Source organism: Alosa alosa, chromosome 3 (assembly GCF_017589495.1).
Source record: "Alosa alosa isolate M-15738 ecotype Scorff River chromosome 3, AALO_Geno_1.1, whole genome shotgun sequence".
Taxonomy (NCBI): Eukaryota; Metazoa; Chordata; class Actinopteri; order Clupeiformes; family Clupeidae; genus Alosa; species Alosa alosa.
In genome coordinates this window covers 13829523-13844104 of record NC_063191.1, presented here as the reverse complement: position 1 = coordinate 13844104, position 14582 = coordinate 13829523, and the positions used below count along the sequence as shown (strand labels likewise).

At 43.3% G+C, this 14582-nt stretch overlaps 2 protein-coding genes across 6 annotated transcripts in view; both read left to right on the top strand.

The window, feature by feature from the left end:
• The first annotated feature begins 585 nt into the window (after positions 1–585).
• On the top strand, positions 586–4559 carry commd6 (COMM domain containing 6). Its single transcript, XM_048239445.1, has 7 exons — positions 586–968; positions 1446–1504; positions 1781–1846; positions 1968–2044; positions 2175–2343; positions 3564–3716; positions 4163–4559. Exons 1-7 carry the CDS (start codon positions 944–946, stop codon positions 4211–4213), a joined length of 600 nt encoding a protein of 199 aa, XP_048095402.1. The 5' UTR covers positions 586–943; the 3' UTR covers positions 4214–4559.
• Positions 4560–5347: 788 nt separating this feature from the next.
• Positions 5348–14582, top strand: part of tbc1d4 (TBC1 domain family, member 4) — a 38511-nt gene continuing 29276 nt past the window's right edge. For 3 of the 5 annotated variants that reach the window (XM_048239000.1, XM_048239001.1, XM_048238999.1), the window contains exon 1: positions 13984–14366. In XM_048239000.1, the coding sequence (XP_048094957.1) occupies positions 14064–14366 (303 nt within the window). In that variant the 5' untranslated portion in view covers positions 13984–14063. Of the gene's footprint in view, positions 6469–13680; positions 14367–14582 lie in introns of those variants that run through there. The other 2 variants (XM_048239002.1, XM_048239003.1) reach the window with 2 other exon arrangements.

Sequence of the window (14582 nt, the reverse complement as noted above, 5' to 3'; positions counted from 1 at the left end):
ATCACTTAATTATTAAACATACTTTTTTAATATATATTTTTTCACACCCACACAGCTATAAAAAGCCACGCTTAAAATTCTAAAACAAATCATGATATTTTAAACAAATGAAGTAAGGCATCTCACAAACATTATGCCTTTGTCCACTGCACTTCTTGAGAAACTTCAAAGAGTCTGTGCATTATGTCAAAATAAAAGTGTTTTGTGTAGAGTAACACCAATGACAGAATTTTGTGGGACAAAAAATTATTTAATATTATTCACATTTATAATTTTTTTTTTTTACCATTTCAGTGTTCTATTGATTTTATGCTGTGTTAAAGTTAAATGTATGTGAAATTTAATTTAAGAAAATAATAATATTTTTTAAAATGTTAAAAATAATAAAAAGAGAAGATTAAATAAATTAACTCTTTCTTATCATCCCAAGGACAGTCCATATTTATTGAATATATATAAGTATGTAATCATTGGGTCAAATTAAATGATTTAAGGGTCTGCAAAAGTAAGGGACTAGCATTTCCACCAAAGATTCTAGAACAGAGCTCTGTTCTAGAATCTTTGATTTCCACCTTTTTTGTAGAATGACCCACCTACTCATGTAAGCCGAAATAATACACTGTAGGCTACGACTATTGCTGTTCTAGCTATATATATGCCCTACAGTTATGGTGCAACTATACTCTTAAGTGCTAGAGGGCAGTGTATCCATAGCTAAAAACCAGGCAACTGATCAAACTTCTGGAATATGTAGAAGTTGAACATTTCTTGAATGGATACATTTCTTGAATCGGTAAATGCTTTGCGTTAGCCTACAGGGGAAGGCAGCATAGAATTTGGCCCTGATTTTTTTTTTTTTTTTTTTTTTAAACAAGGCAACTATCTAGAAGCTACTTTGTTTAGCCGGTATAGCCTAATAGTCGCGACTGCAGTAACGTTAGAGATGCCAGGATTGGAGTCAACGTCGGGTAGGTTTTACGCTAGCTATTGACATGTTAACGCAAAATCTAGTCTTCTTAGAATACCTTAACATTATTTCTTCTGGATAAAGTTAGCTGCTTATCAATAACATATCACTTCAGAACAGAACCAGGGCACCTAACGTTAGCAAGATGTAGCCATAACTAGCGTTAGCATACTTGCATGCCTTGTTGTTGTAACATTCTGCTTCCGTTTTGGTTAATCGTTAGATATTATTGATGCTAAATTTTCTCATAACGTTGCTGTATCCCGGCTTACAAGATAACTGTTCAGTGAGAATAAGTCAGTAGACAGATGCTTGCTAGTTAGCATGCTAGCACAGCTAAGTTACTTGACTAACATGACCAAGTTGTCCTATCATTCCCCTCGCTTTTGCAAGTATTTCGACAGGATATTAAAAAGCAATCTAGTTATGTCGCTTAAACATTGTATATATTGTTACTGAGCAATGCCTTCTCCCTTAGGACTTGACAGCGCTATCAGAAATGTTGGACGACTGCCTCCAGACATTTTCGCAGAAACAGTAAGACAGATTTGTTACCAAACGTTAATAAATTATATGCCATTCAATATATGGTTACGTTATTTATTTCTATGTGCATTCGTAGGATGCCTTTACCTCTTGTTACTTAGAAACAACATTCTTAGGTCATTCAAGGCTACAGTTTGAACGTTAGTTTCCTTGATTGATGAACACTTTAAACAAATAGGTGATGGCGGGACAGAAATGTAGACATGCTTGTTATGACGACCTTCAGTGTGAGTTGCGGTTCTGATTGTAATCTTTTAATCTCTCCAGTGTCAGCAGATTCTGGCTCATCTTCAAGGGCAAAGCCATGCAGTAGATTTGCCTAAAATCTATGATGTGAGTGAAGGCACATAACTGATTTTACAGTCTTTAACTATTGTTGATGACCCAATAAAGGTAATTAAATACCCACTGCAACACTATAGTGTTGATGATTGAGTTTCATTCTACTCTTTAGACTTTCCAGAAAGCTGGCATAGACCTTGAGTGGACAGCCCTGCAAAGCATCATCAGATTGTTATCATCTAATTTCAGGTAATCATGTCATCTTGTTCCTTTGCACAGTTACACAGAAACACCCCCCACACCCCACACAATTATTCAAGCTTATCAATTTAAATGCAGAGCAGAACAATCATTTTTTGAAATCGCTGTTCTCTCACAGAACAGCTGCGAAAAACAATCTCACGGCTGATCAGCTGGTGGCCAGGCTGGGTGAAGGCAGCAGGAGCTGGGCTAAGACTGTGCTGCAGGTGGTGCATCAGCTGTGGAGTGAGCATGGGCCTCTCATTCACACCTACCAGGAAGCCCATGCAATTGCTAACATTGGACAGGTAGGCCCTCCACAGCTGTGAGGCTATGGAGCACAGAAAAATAATATGGATGCTGTTTGAATTATTTAATGAAATGTGTACAGATGGTGAATCAAGAGCCTTAGCCATTTTATTCCTGAGTTTAATTACATGTAACTCTATATTGCCCTGACGGAGGATACAGAAACAAGGACTAATTACCTCTTTAGAAAAAACACAGGCCTGTCAGTGTTTCCCACAGAATTGGATTCAATTTGTGGCGGACTTGGACAATTTGGGGTGTATAAAGATCGTCCTGGTAGTTTATAAACTTAGGTCTAATTGAGTGCCTGTCACTTTAAGATGTTCGTGATTAACACAGTTAACGTTAAAAGGCTGCTGATGTGTGGATGCAATTCATAACGTTTTATACAAAGTTAAAATAAAGGTTTCTACTTCTCCTTGGGACAAGCACTTTTGAATTTTGGAAAACACTTTTCCATTTACATCGGGATTTTGCAAACATTCAGTGTCAGAGTCAATAAAATGAGCCCTTCAACGAAATTGACAAGCAGCTGTAAGTAGGCTAAGCATGCTAAATTCTATATCCAAACAGTATTCTAACGTTAGCTTTGAGATACTGCTTGATTGCATAACTTAACTTTAAGTTTAGTCTCTTCAATGTAGCCTACTATGTTGTGATAAGACCTTAGCAGAGTTAACTTCAATGCAGCAGTTTTGAACAAATTTGCGCAGCATGGTCATGATGTTAAGCGGATTTAATAGCAATTTAGCCAGACGTCTTCTATGCAATGCTTCTATGTGGCAACAACAATCCTTTAACAATCGTGAATATTTTGTTAAATGCACATGCAGGGGAGGGGCAGCAGGCTATGAGAGAGAGCGGGGCGGGGTAAGGAAAGGCTGCGTGCGTAAAAAGCGCAGCTCAATGGCAATGTGAGGATTTGATCTTATATTTAAATTAAATTAAATTAAACATAGAATATTCATCTGTGGCGGCCGATTTTGATTTTGTGGCGCCCCGCCACAGATTAGTCAATGTATGGGAAACACTGCCTGTCATGACTCCTGAGCCCATGTAGTACATTCATGTGTTTGTTTTATGATGACACCAAACACAACATAAATTTATTATGCACTACGCAAATACCTTGCTAATGACATGTTGCTGGGTAACCTCAGCTGTTCAATCAAGGTTATTTGTGCACGCATGCTGGCCGCTGACCTCTGCTCCTCCGTAGATGGTGGACATGCAGTGGAAGCTGGGCATGGCGGTGAGCTCTGACATGTGTCGGTCCCTGAACTCTCCTTACGTGTCCCTGTTGCTGAAGATTGCTGACGCCTCCGGTGAAGTGTCCTACAAGTCTTTTGAAATGTCCATCCCGCAGTTTCAGGTGTGGTTTGTGGAGTGCTTTTCAGGTCTGAGTGTGCATTAAAGGGACACCAGGCAAGCCTGATGCTTTTTCTCCACGAAACCTCCCCTGTATTTCGATCTGAGCCCTTTTTCTGAAGCTTTCCTTCTTTGCATCTTCCGTCAAGGGTTTTCGCTGCTTCTTCGCCGGCTCTGCCATTATACACACGTTTGCAACAATCGCTAGCGTTTCGTTAGCCTCCCTCTGTATACCGACTTACGAAGATGAGTAATTAACACGAAAACGTTGCCTGGTGTCCCTTTAATGCAAACATTAGGCTACTCAGTGATTCATTTATTCACCCATCCACTCATTCATTCTCTAAAAATAATGTCTTGTTTTTTGTTACAGCTATGTTACTTGATAAAGTCATACACTTGACAAGACACACTGATAATATGTTGTCCTCCTCTTTGTCTTTGTTGCAGAACTTCCACCAACAGTTCAAAGAAATTGCAGCAGCTCTGGAGACTGTATAAAGCTTAAGCACTCCATGTGGCCTTCCCCTGTGTACGGAAAATGCTTCACTCTATTGACCAAAATGTTTACATTCTAATAACGTATTATTATTTATGTGCATCATTGAAATGTCCTCTGTGTCCCAGTAATCAATATGCTGGAAACCAAAGGGGTCATTATGAATTTTTTTTTTTTTTTTAATAAAACCTGAGCTGCTCTCTGCTTTATAGGTACTGTTAGTTTCTCACACAAACAAACATCCAAGAAAGTCTACTAAAATGCACCCACTTATTCATGCTTGATGCTAAACTGATTACTTACCAGTAAGTAAATTGATAAGGAAATAAACAAACAAATAAACGAAAACCTTGATATGAACTCGTTATTTTGGCCTCATAATGTTGCTGATGTCTGAGGTGTTTGTGTTGACTACTGGCTGCATACAGAAAGTGCCCCCAGGGGCGCACAAATGTCTCATGGTCGGAGACTGCGTCTGATGAGGTTACATTCGCTGCATTTTTAATCTATTTCTGGGAGAGGGGAGACTCATCGGACTCGCATCCCTGGTATCCAGTTACAAGCAGAGCCGCCTATACGGCTTCAAAGCAACATGTATGTGCAGCAGCACTTCAGGAAATATGTTGAAGCGTTGGGGAAGACACTGGAAAAAAATGTTAAGACTAACCATTTCGGAATTACTAACTGCAAAGTGGAAAAATCCGCTGAGCTCAAATAGATAGAGATGAGAGCTCTTAATATACCTTCAATACCAACTAATCTGATGGATATTCATGAACTCAAATAAAATGTGCATTATGCTGAATGTGTTGAACAGTTAGGCAAATAAATAAATCTTGTCAGAGCAACATGTTACTTGATAATGTTTGCGAAACAGTGACAACATGCCAACAACGTGCCCTAACCCCTCCCGTTTACTTGGAAAAGTGTCAATATTTGCAATAAGTGAGAATTTACCTCGTCTTCCTTTTCAGCGCTGTGCATGCAACCACCTGTGCTGCCAGGCGCTTTGCTCACACCTGTCCGAAAAAGATTTACCTGAGCTTCAAAACAACACGCTTGTCAACGAGGCGTGCTAAGTCACGTGTGCTTTCTCCTCCCATCGCAAGCCTAGGAGAGTCTGTTCCTTGCTCATGAGATCGAGTAGGACTCCTATCACGTAGCTTCAGACACTCCTCCCAAAGCAGTGGAAGGGACAGAACCCTGTCCGCGTGCGAAGAATTTCGGAGCAAAGTCAGAATGCAGAGACAACAACGTGAGTGGACAAGGAACCGAAGGATATATATTTAGCCAATGGGTCAGCTTTTGTGTCCAAACGGAATAGCAGTGTTTGCAGAGGGAGGTTGAGGGAGTGAGAACGCTACTTTTCTGTCTGATGATACCCCAATGTCGATTTTCTGTTTACACTCGAGGCTGCAAACGCCACGTTTTAGTTCGTTGCAAACTTAATTTGCATGTGCGGCGCGGCCTTTAGTAGGCTAGACATTTCCGCAGATTATTTTTTTACAGCTACATTTTCCCCACAATATCTTTAAGTAAACTCAGGCAATGTCTAAGATGTCAAATAAACAAACACTCCAACTGTCTTGTGGACAGCACGGGTGTGTATCCTTTATTTTTCAACAACACGAGGTGCGCGTGGCGAGGGCACATTTGCTGCAATAACTTTGCCCCAAACAAAAGATTTGTGACTGAACAGGGAATGGGGCGTGAATGTGCCCAGCGACCAGCCACGCGTTGATTTGTTGAATGTTTGATTTTTTTGCGTTGTTTTTAATTGTTTAATATATTAGCCGTTGGCAATTATTATAGAGCTACAATAACGTCGCGACCGTTTAACTCAATCAACAGCTATATAGAGATGGAAGGTCAGGATGACAAAGGGAATAATCTGTCGAAGACAGATAAGAGATTTGCGCTCTGGTACATGGGGTGGTCTTCCCTTGACAGAAGGACTACACTTCCTATGTTACCATGGCTGGTGGCTGAAATCCGGAGGAAAAGTGAGAAGAACGAATCGGGACCCGGACAAGCTAGGGAAGTTATTTTGACTCTCATACCTCCCCTTATCCGATGTGTGCCTGCAAACAGCAACAACGCGTCTGTGTTTATATTTGAGCACAAAGCGCAGTATATATCACGGTTCATTCACAACAGCCATGACCTCACCTACTTCGCCTACCTTATCCGGAGTCAGCCGGAGAACCCCGAGTCTGAAATGGCATGCCATGTCTTCAAGGCTGGTGACCCAAACAAGGTAACACACGTTTCTGAGTGGCTGTGCATCATTGTGTCTCTCACACACTGTCACACACGCACACAGGTTTTATGGGCGAACAAGGCTTTGCATCTGTGAATATCATAAAATCTAATATGCACTCAGTGTTATGCGTAACAAAAGTAAAGGCTGAATTAAAGGCTGACAACATACAGGACTGCTGAATTGCAAATGGCTTATGCCCAATTGCCCATGTAGGACTAAATGTGTATATTCTGTCTGTCAAGGGGCTGAATGCAGCTTCCTGAGATGATTCTGTAAAAATAAAAAAAATTGTCCATTGCTGTATTTTGAAAAAAGTGCACTTCTTTGTGCCCCTAATATATCCAGGCAGACGTCCCCATACACTCAGAAACACTGACTGCATTGCACCTTTGAGTGTACAGGGTTGATTGAAGACAGTGGTGCGGAAAAAGTGCTTAGTCATCAGATCCCCTCATTTAGTGACACTGCATGTTCTGGGGCTAATATAATTAATTCCATCTGTGTGGTAAACAATAGCTGAGAATGAGTTAGGAGGCTGCATTTCTGTCTTTCAGCGATGAGTATGACCACAGCTGTCAACTGTTAACTTTGTGTAATATACTGCATTAAACACCTCTTGAGAACAGCCACTCAAATAAGTGCCTCTGTATGTGTGTGTGCATTTGACTGAGCTGGGGAAAGTGTGTGTGTGAGTGTGAGCGTCTGTGTATGTGCAGGCTGACAGGGAGTTTTGTGTCTCACTGGCCAGGGAGAAGCATTCTCTTTCTCTTGAGCCTCCCACTTGAGTCTCGCCCTAGCAGCCGCCCGCCCTAGCTCCGTTGCTGTGCAGGAAAAACAGGCTGGATTGCAGCAACATGTGCTTGGTGGGCCTGGGCCACACGTGGAATGCCTCCCTCAGCCATGCTTAGCCAGAGCTCCCTCAGCACACTTAACTGGCCCTCCTCAATCACAGAGACAGCTCACTCCCGGAGCTATCCAGGGTATACCCACATAAAGCACAAAAGGCATGGTTTCCCCTGGAAAGGCTACGGCTGGCGCTTTGAGTGCCACTCACTGCCACAAGTGGAAAAACGGTGAACCCCTCTTATCTGTTTCGGCTAGGTTTCATGGGGGCTATTTATAACCCAATTTATTCTATATCTGGTGCTGCCTGTCCAGCTGTGTGTTAGACTTGTTAGGTGGTGCCAGTATACGTTGGAACTAAGCAAAGATGGAATTTGTGTTCAACTGGTGCAACCCGCTGCAGGTAGTTAGTTGGTTATCAGGATTTTTTTAGATTATGTCTGGCAAGTGTTGTAGTGCATTCTTTAGGGAAGTGCTGGGACTTAAGTCAAATATTGTTATTTGTGGGTGATATTATAGTTTGTGGGTGTGTTATGTAATCACAGTTTGTATTCCCCCCGCTAAGTTAAAACAATGGCTCACTGTGGAAGTTGTAGAGTGTCTGGGGTCACTGTAGTACAATAGGGTATACAATCCGGGCCCTAGTCTTAGTGAAAACTTTTTTTTTTTTTCAGCAGTTGGTGTCATATTTCTTTTCCTTTCGAATCATCTTGTCACCTTTGTTTGTGTGCCAAGGAGGAATCCAATGCTACTTTGCATCTAGCAGTAATGTTTTTTGTCAGAGAATTGGCTGGTTGGTGCATTTGCAAGCCAAAGTGCTGTACTATAGCTGCCACAGTGTTTTTTTTTATTACTTATAATTATGGCCAAAGACTATGCCATGTCAAATATCTCTCTTGACTGTGTATTCCCTCCCATTGAACCCAGTTCTTTTAGAATATATTCTTAGGGGACATGTGGAGGTGGTCTTTCATGGGTGTGAACTTTAGCCTCGCGTGAAGAACCCAGTCATACACGTCCTGGAGAGCCTGTACTGTAAATAGACAAGCCCTTGGTACTGTCGTGCCAATCTGTGGTCGTTTTGTACTTGTGACCTTTCACATGGAATCCAGTCTTGGACATGTGCCTGCTTTTGTCTGCTGCTCATTTCGGTGGGCCTGCAGAAGCAGCATCCGATTCTGAGCAAGCAAGTATGATTGGGGTCACACACAGAAAAGAAAACAATGCAGTGATCATCAGTCTTGACAATTGGTGGTCTTGCACTAGCTATACATTGAGACGGGTCTCGATCAGTGACTGAGACATGCCTTTGTTTCTGGTGGTTCATTAGCAGTGTCTATGAAGGTTCATTTAAGGATCCAGGTGATGGTAGTTCTTTTAAAAATGGACTAAAAGGTATAAAAGTAGTTCTTATAGTAGTTCTTTTAACACTGGACTAAAAGGTGTAAAAGGTACAAAAGTTTTTTATGCTCATCCAAACACCATCATCCGTTGTAATCAATGCTTCAGGAAATAACCCTGGCTTATTGATTAGCAACAACAGATAGGTTATGTTTTTCATTTAAACTGTGATTCATTCTTCCTGTCTGCTTGTTACATGATGCAGAATAAGTGAATTTGAAGAACTAGGCCACCACTACTGCCTGCTCTTTCCTATTTATTTTCCTTTGCCTGGCCTTTCACTGCACCGCATCATTTGGGAGGACAGAGAGTCCTTTTAATCTGAGCTTAGCTTCTTATTCAGGACGCTACTGCTGGCAGGGCTGAAGTCGGATGGCTTCGGAGGAAGATCCGGAGCTTTTATGCAGGTGTCAGTAAAAGTGGCCAACACGTAGTGGGAGAGTGATGAGCAGGAGAACACTGGACTTAGCATGCAGCTCAGGGGCCTCACTTGTCGACCACCTGCGCTGACTGGACGAGAGACGGTGGCTCGATCAGGCGATGATGCAGTCGTCCCTAACGAGAGACTCTGTGTCCCTTGTGTCGCGAGTGGAGTTCGACTCAGTCATTCATGGACTCGGGTCTCCTGAGACGTACTGCCCCACAGGCTTTATCTGCTCTGCTAGGGCCCCAGTCATGCTCCGACTCCCTCGGCAGTGTCCCTAGACGATACTTGTGACATAGCTCCCTGTGCCAAAGAGGACAAAGAGCGGCCTTCAACCGAGGAGTCCTGGCTCAAAAATAGCCTTATGATGAGAGACCAAACAAAATTCCTGGCAAATGGAATGATGTTGAAAACGTTGGTAGCACCGCCATAACCTTTGACTCCATTCCATTTTGCCTCCAGCAGGCACTTGTCTATTTATGTCTGTTGTTTTCACTGTCCTTATTCTGGACTGGCAAGTTCCAGCAGACATAGTGTGATGTTGCAAGGATTTTGTCATATATGTGTATATTTCCTTGACTTTCATTGTTGGACAATTCTCTTTCTGCACAGTGCATGTGAGGGTTGCAGTCCAGTGAAGGTAGACTGCTTCCTGCTTGCACTGATAATAATGCATTAGGCTTATGTAACATGTCAAGGTCTTTATCTTTATCAAAGTAAACTGGCCTAGAATGACAATTCTGCTGTGTTACCTGGTGTTTCCCCTAGTGCTGTCTTATGTTTATGTTTGTTTTTAGGAAATCAAAAGCTTTTAATTGGATCTTTTCTATTCATCTTGACATTTCAGATCAGGCTTTGAGGTCGTAGATAGACTGTTGTCTAGCTTGCTGTGAAACTGGCAGTTTAATTGAATGTTTTGCTGTGTATAGAGGACTGTTTGAAGTTTAATGGGACCCGTCTTTGCACAGTACATAGAAACAAGTGACAATCTTTTTTCCATTGCACCACAGATCCCCAGTGTTCCTGTCTGATGGAAAAAAACCAGAAAGCATAAGTTGTTTTCTCTGTCATTATTTCAGTAACCAGGGGTGTGTGTGTGTGTGTGTGTGTAACAGTCCAAGTTACATTGCACTGTGCCGTTTTCCACTGCAACTGTTTTCCATGCAAAGGTCTTAGGGCAGACAATACCCTGTGTGTTTTGCTAAGCTTCCAGAACTGGATGCTACATGTGTTTATGCAGGCTGGGCTTCTGTTAGCGTAACTGAAGTGGTGTGCTGTGTAACAAGTCATGATGCGCCACTCTTTGCAAGCTCCTTTTAGGCTTTAGACCAGGCTTACCCAATCCTTTGTCACTTTCACTGCATTGTAGTCTCTCCCTCTTCAAATAACTCTATTGCCAGGGCATAATTGTCCCTGTATTGCTAAGGCCTGCAATAAAAATACAACAACAAAGTATCTCTCGTTTCTTACCAATATTAATGAAATCTCAATAATCCCTTTGACACCAAGCCATATGTAGGCATGGGAAAGCCTGTGCTGTTCGCCCTGGATGGCAGTTTGTTGTTGAGATGGATATGATCATCATGGAGGCAAAATGGCAGATAAGGATTAAGGAGGCATTATTATGGCTTTGTGCTGAGTGCCGTCATGGCCTCCTTCAGACGCCTAGTAAGGTCCCCACCCGCGCTTCTGAGGTCTTAAATGTTACTGTGTGTGGCCAAGCTCTTGGTGTTGGGTTTAGCACAAATAATTAATCAGATTAAATGCTGGTGGTGTGGCTTTACGGCATTTATGAATAATTCATGAAGAAGATGGGGATTTTAGGGACAGCAGGCAAAGATGAGGTGACATAGTTCAGGTTTTTTAATTCTAGAAATGGATTTTAATTTACACTGTCCAGTGTCTGCATTGATTTACGTGTCTTTTCTCTGTGGATGACACTCTTTGGATAATGAAGTTCTTTGATTGTCCTGCATAGCGATATGTTGTATTGGGTTGTATTGATTTGTTCTGCTCTGCTAATAGGTGTGCACTTTCTTAGTGTTGGTGGCTAAATACAGATAGTTGTGTTGTCAACCAAGCCATGGTTTCTGCCCTGGCGACTTACATCATCTGACCTTCTTTCTTTGACGAGGTTAGACTGAGCATTAGCTCCATCTACCCAGGAGGAAAGCTGCTTCTCCAAAAGAAATGATAGCACTCGCCTTGACCCCAAGTACATGAGTTAGCTAGTTCAGTCATAGATTTGGATATTATCCAGACATGTGTTCTCTTAAAAAACAGCATAGGCCTACATCTTGTAAAAATATTGTAGATTTCACAATAATTGTTTGATTGACATAGACAAAATCTCAGCCCTACCTTTACCAGATAATTTGTTTTGGTTTAGAACTGGCAACATCATCTACTGTTGTGACATGCCAGGAGGTTGTCAAATAAACCTGGGATTCATGCCAGTTGTCAGTTACCAACAAGTGGACCACACCCGTTTTACCCCTGGTCCAACAAGTCAACCCTTTGTGCCGGAGAGAGGATCTGAGGGTGGATGTTTTTTCGTCTCCATCTCAATGGCCCTTTTTGTGCAGAGGGCAGTGTGATTTTCCACCAGTTCGCTCGACTCGTCAGGGAGGACCCTGTTGCATAACGCCATTGCCCCTGCGTTGCCCCAGTAACAGCATGGAGAGGGTCAGGGAAAATACGCACACACGCACAGCTCACTTTTCAGCTCCCTGGTAAACCTAAGATTTGTTTCTCAAACAAGCCACCCTTGGTGCTTAGCGATACTGATAGGACCAACACCACAAAGCCTTATTCTGTTCTTACTTTCCACCCCTCCGCTCCCTCGAGCAAACAAGCTGTGTGGCTGTGTGACCTTGAGAGGCTGGAAAGCAGTGGGTGTTTTTTTTTTCCTTTTTATTTGTCCTGTGACCGGCAAATGTTTTAGTACCTCTCTTACCTTAGGCTGGGGTCTCATACTGCTTACTGTAGTCGGCACTATAGCAGAACACCGTGCTATTGATTGAGCTCTAAACACTAGCCTGTGCCTTACGTGGGGAATCAAACTGGCTAATTTTGCCGTGCCATGACCCCCACACTTCACTGGCACTTGCATTTCACCAAGTCATGCAGCCCGCTACAACCCCACATTGCTCTCTGCTGCATAGACTTGGGGACTAAATTTAACACACCAAGTCATCTTTAGAGTTATTTATAGAATCGAGTACACAGACACTCTTGTCCACGTAGGAGCACTGTCTGGTACATACAGATAGTAGGTTTTCTTGAACCCTTTGGAGTTATGAATAGCACTTTAGCTAACTTCAGATAGCTGTTCCAGATGAAGGTGTCCCCATATAACTTCCTTGGGTGCTTCCAGAAGAGCCCTTGTGTTGGCAGCTTTATGGTTGTTATATTGCCTCTGAGCCTGGTTCCTCTGGGTTATGTGCCACGTCTGTCGCTGGAGGACTGCTGGGATTCTCTCAGCTAGACCTGTCTCACTAATGTAAATGAGAGAGAGAGAGAGAGAGAGACGCTGTGGAGAAATGACGTATCTATGCTTTGGCCATTTCATATATTTTAAAACTTCATTCATGGAAACAAGTCCTGGCTTGTGTTGGTCAGAATGGTTTCATGCCTGTGTGTAGCAGCCTTGTGTCTGCAGTAGAGCCCTTTCACTGTGGGGGTCTGTGAATGATTTTTAGCCCCTGCCGCTAATGGGTCCATAAATATATGCTCTGCGTCTATGGCAGTATTGAGTAGCTATTCTAATGAATGTCATAGCAAGCACTGTAGACCCACGTCACAATGCTGTGAAGAGAGTGAGAGGGGGAGAGAGGGATATTGAATGAGTGGGGAGTAAGGCTGTGTGTGTGAGCGGGAGAGACAGTCAGACAGGATATTGTGTTTCATGCAAATCAATATCACAAGAATAGCTGGTCCACACCCTATTGATTGATTTAATCTCTTTTTGCTGGTGTGTTAACTCTCAACAGTGTACTGACAACACAACATAAGACAGTCATGCTCAGCTTGTTATAATGTTAGCATGATTTTTGTTTTCATTGTTATTAATTCATAAAACCACAGATGTACTATGCCACAGTTTAGCCTCCCTGATGTAGAAATGTATGGGGATTCCTCTTTAATCTCCAAGGAATCCCTTGATTTATCACCTGTGTTTGAGAGCACTAGCCTGCTGCTCTCTGCTCTACAGTCTACATAAGCTCACTACATAGCCCACAAGGAGAAGCCTGTAGGGGTTTACATGTTGCCTGTAAACCCTGAACACTTAATTCAGAAGTGGTTTGTTCTAACACCATTGTTTGATTTTCTTGCTGTAGACATTACTAGACAGGAAGTTGGATATTAAACAATTTTAAAGATGGGCAGGTTATATTGTTTAGCAAAGCATCTGTTATTAATCAAGTGAAAGTGGTTTAATAATGATTTTATGCATGTGTTAAATTAATATACTTTATATCACAAAACACTAGTAAAGCTCCAGTGAGCTTAATGAGGTTCTCCGTCTTCCTAACTAGGTTCCTGAGGTGATTAGCAGCATCAGGCAGGTGTCCAAAGTGGCCTTGAAGGAGGACACCAAGCCCAAGCAAGAGGGCTGCGATGAGTCCTTCTACAACTCACAGAAGTTCGAGGTGCTCTACCGGGGCAAGGTCACAGTGGCCCACAAGAAGGCCCCCGCCACGCTGGTGGACGACTGCATCGACAAGTTCCGCCAGCACGAGGTGGAGCGTAAGCGGCTGCGTCTGCTCAACGGTCAGCGCGGCTCCACAGAGAGCGCGCCCGTGGAGTTCATCGTCGGGGATGACCCACTGGGCGCTGCCTTCTCCTCGACAGAGAGCCCCGAGGGGGGCGACTCGGTGGTGGAGGAGGAGGAGGAGGAGGAGGAGGGGAGGCCGAGGGGATGATCACGGTCAGCGACCCCCTGGGCGGGGGGGTCGTCTTCGGGCTCAGCAGCAGCGCGAGCATGAGCAGCCTGCGCGGCACCTTCCCAGAATGCATCCTGGAGGACTCGGGCTTCGAGGAGCAGGACGGGCAGCGAGAGCCTGTGCGCGCGCGCTGCAACAGTCTGGCCGGGAGCAGCCTTCAGCACAGGAAGGCCCGAGAGGCGGCCCTCAAGGCTGCGCCGCAGCGGCGACGCCACGCAAGTGCGCCCAATCATGTGCAGCCCTCCGACGCCGACAAGAACCGCACCATGCTCTTCCAGGTGTGTACCTGTCTCCATCTTTCTCTTTTCCCTCCTCTGTGTGTCTATCTGTGTCCCTCTTCCTCCCAACTCTCCATATGCATATGTATGGAAAGCGCAGCTAGTCATTGTTCACTCCTTTGGTGGGCAGAATGCAATGTTAGCCATTCGCGGTTGGTTTGTATAAACGCCATGTCATGTTTTAGTCGCAGGCGGAGATGAATTATTTCGTTTCCT

Bases quoted from the DNA above. Each gene is read 5' to 3' on its own strand.
- commd6 (XM_048239445.1), top strand. From the start codon at position 944: ATGCCAGGATTGGAGTCAACGTCGG. The intron at 1,847-1,967 runs GTGAGTGAAGGC...TCTACTCTTTAG, and splicing joins ATTTGCCTAAAATCTATGAT to ACTTTCCAGAAAGCTGGCAT. The intron at 3,717-4,162 runs GTGTGGTTTGTG...TCTTTGTTGCAG, and splicing joins TGTCCATCCCGCAGTTTCAG to AACTTCCACCAACAGTTCAA.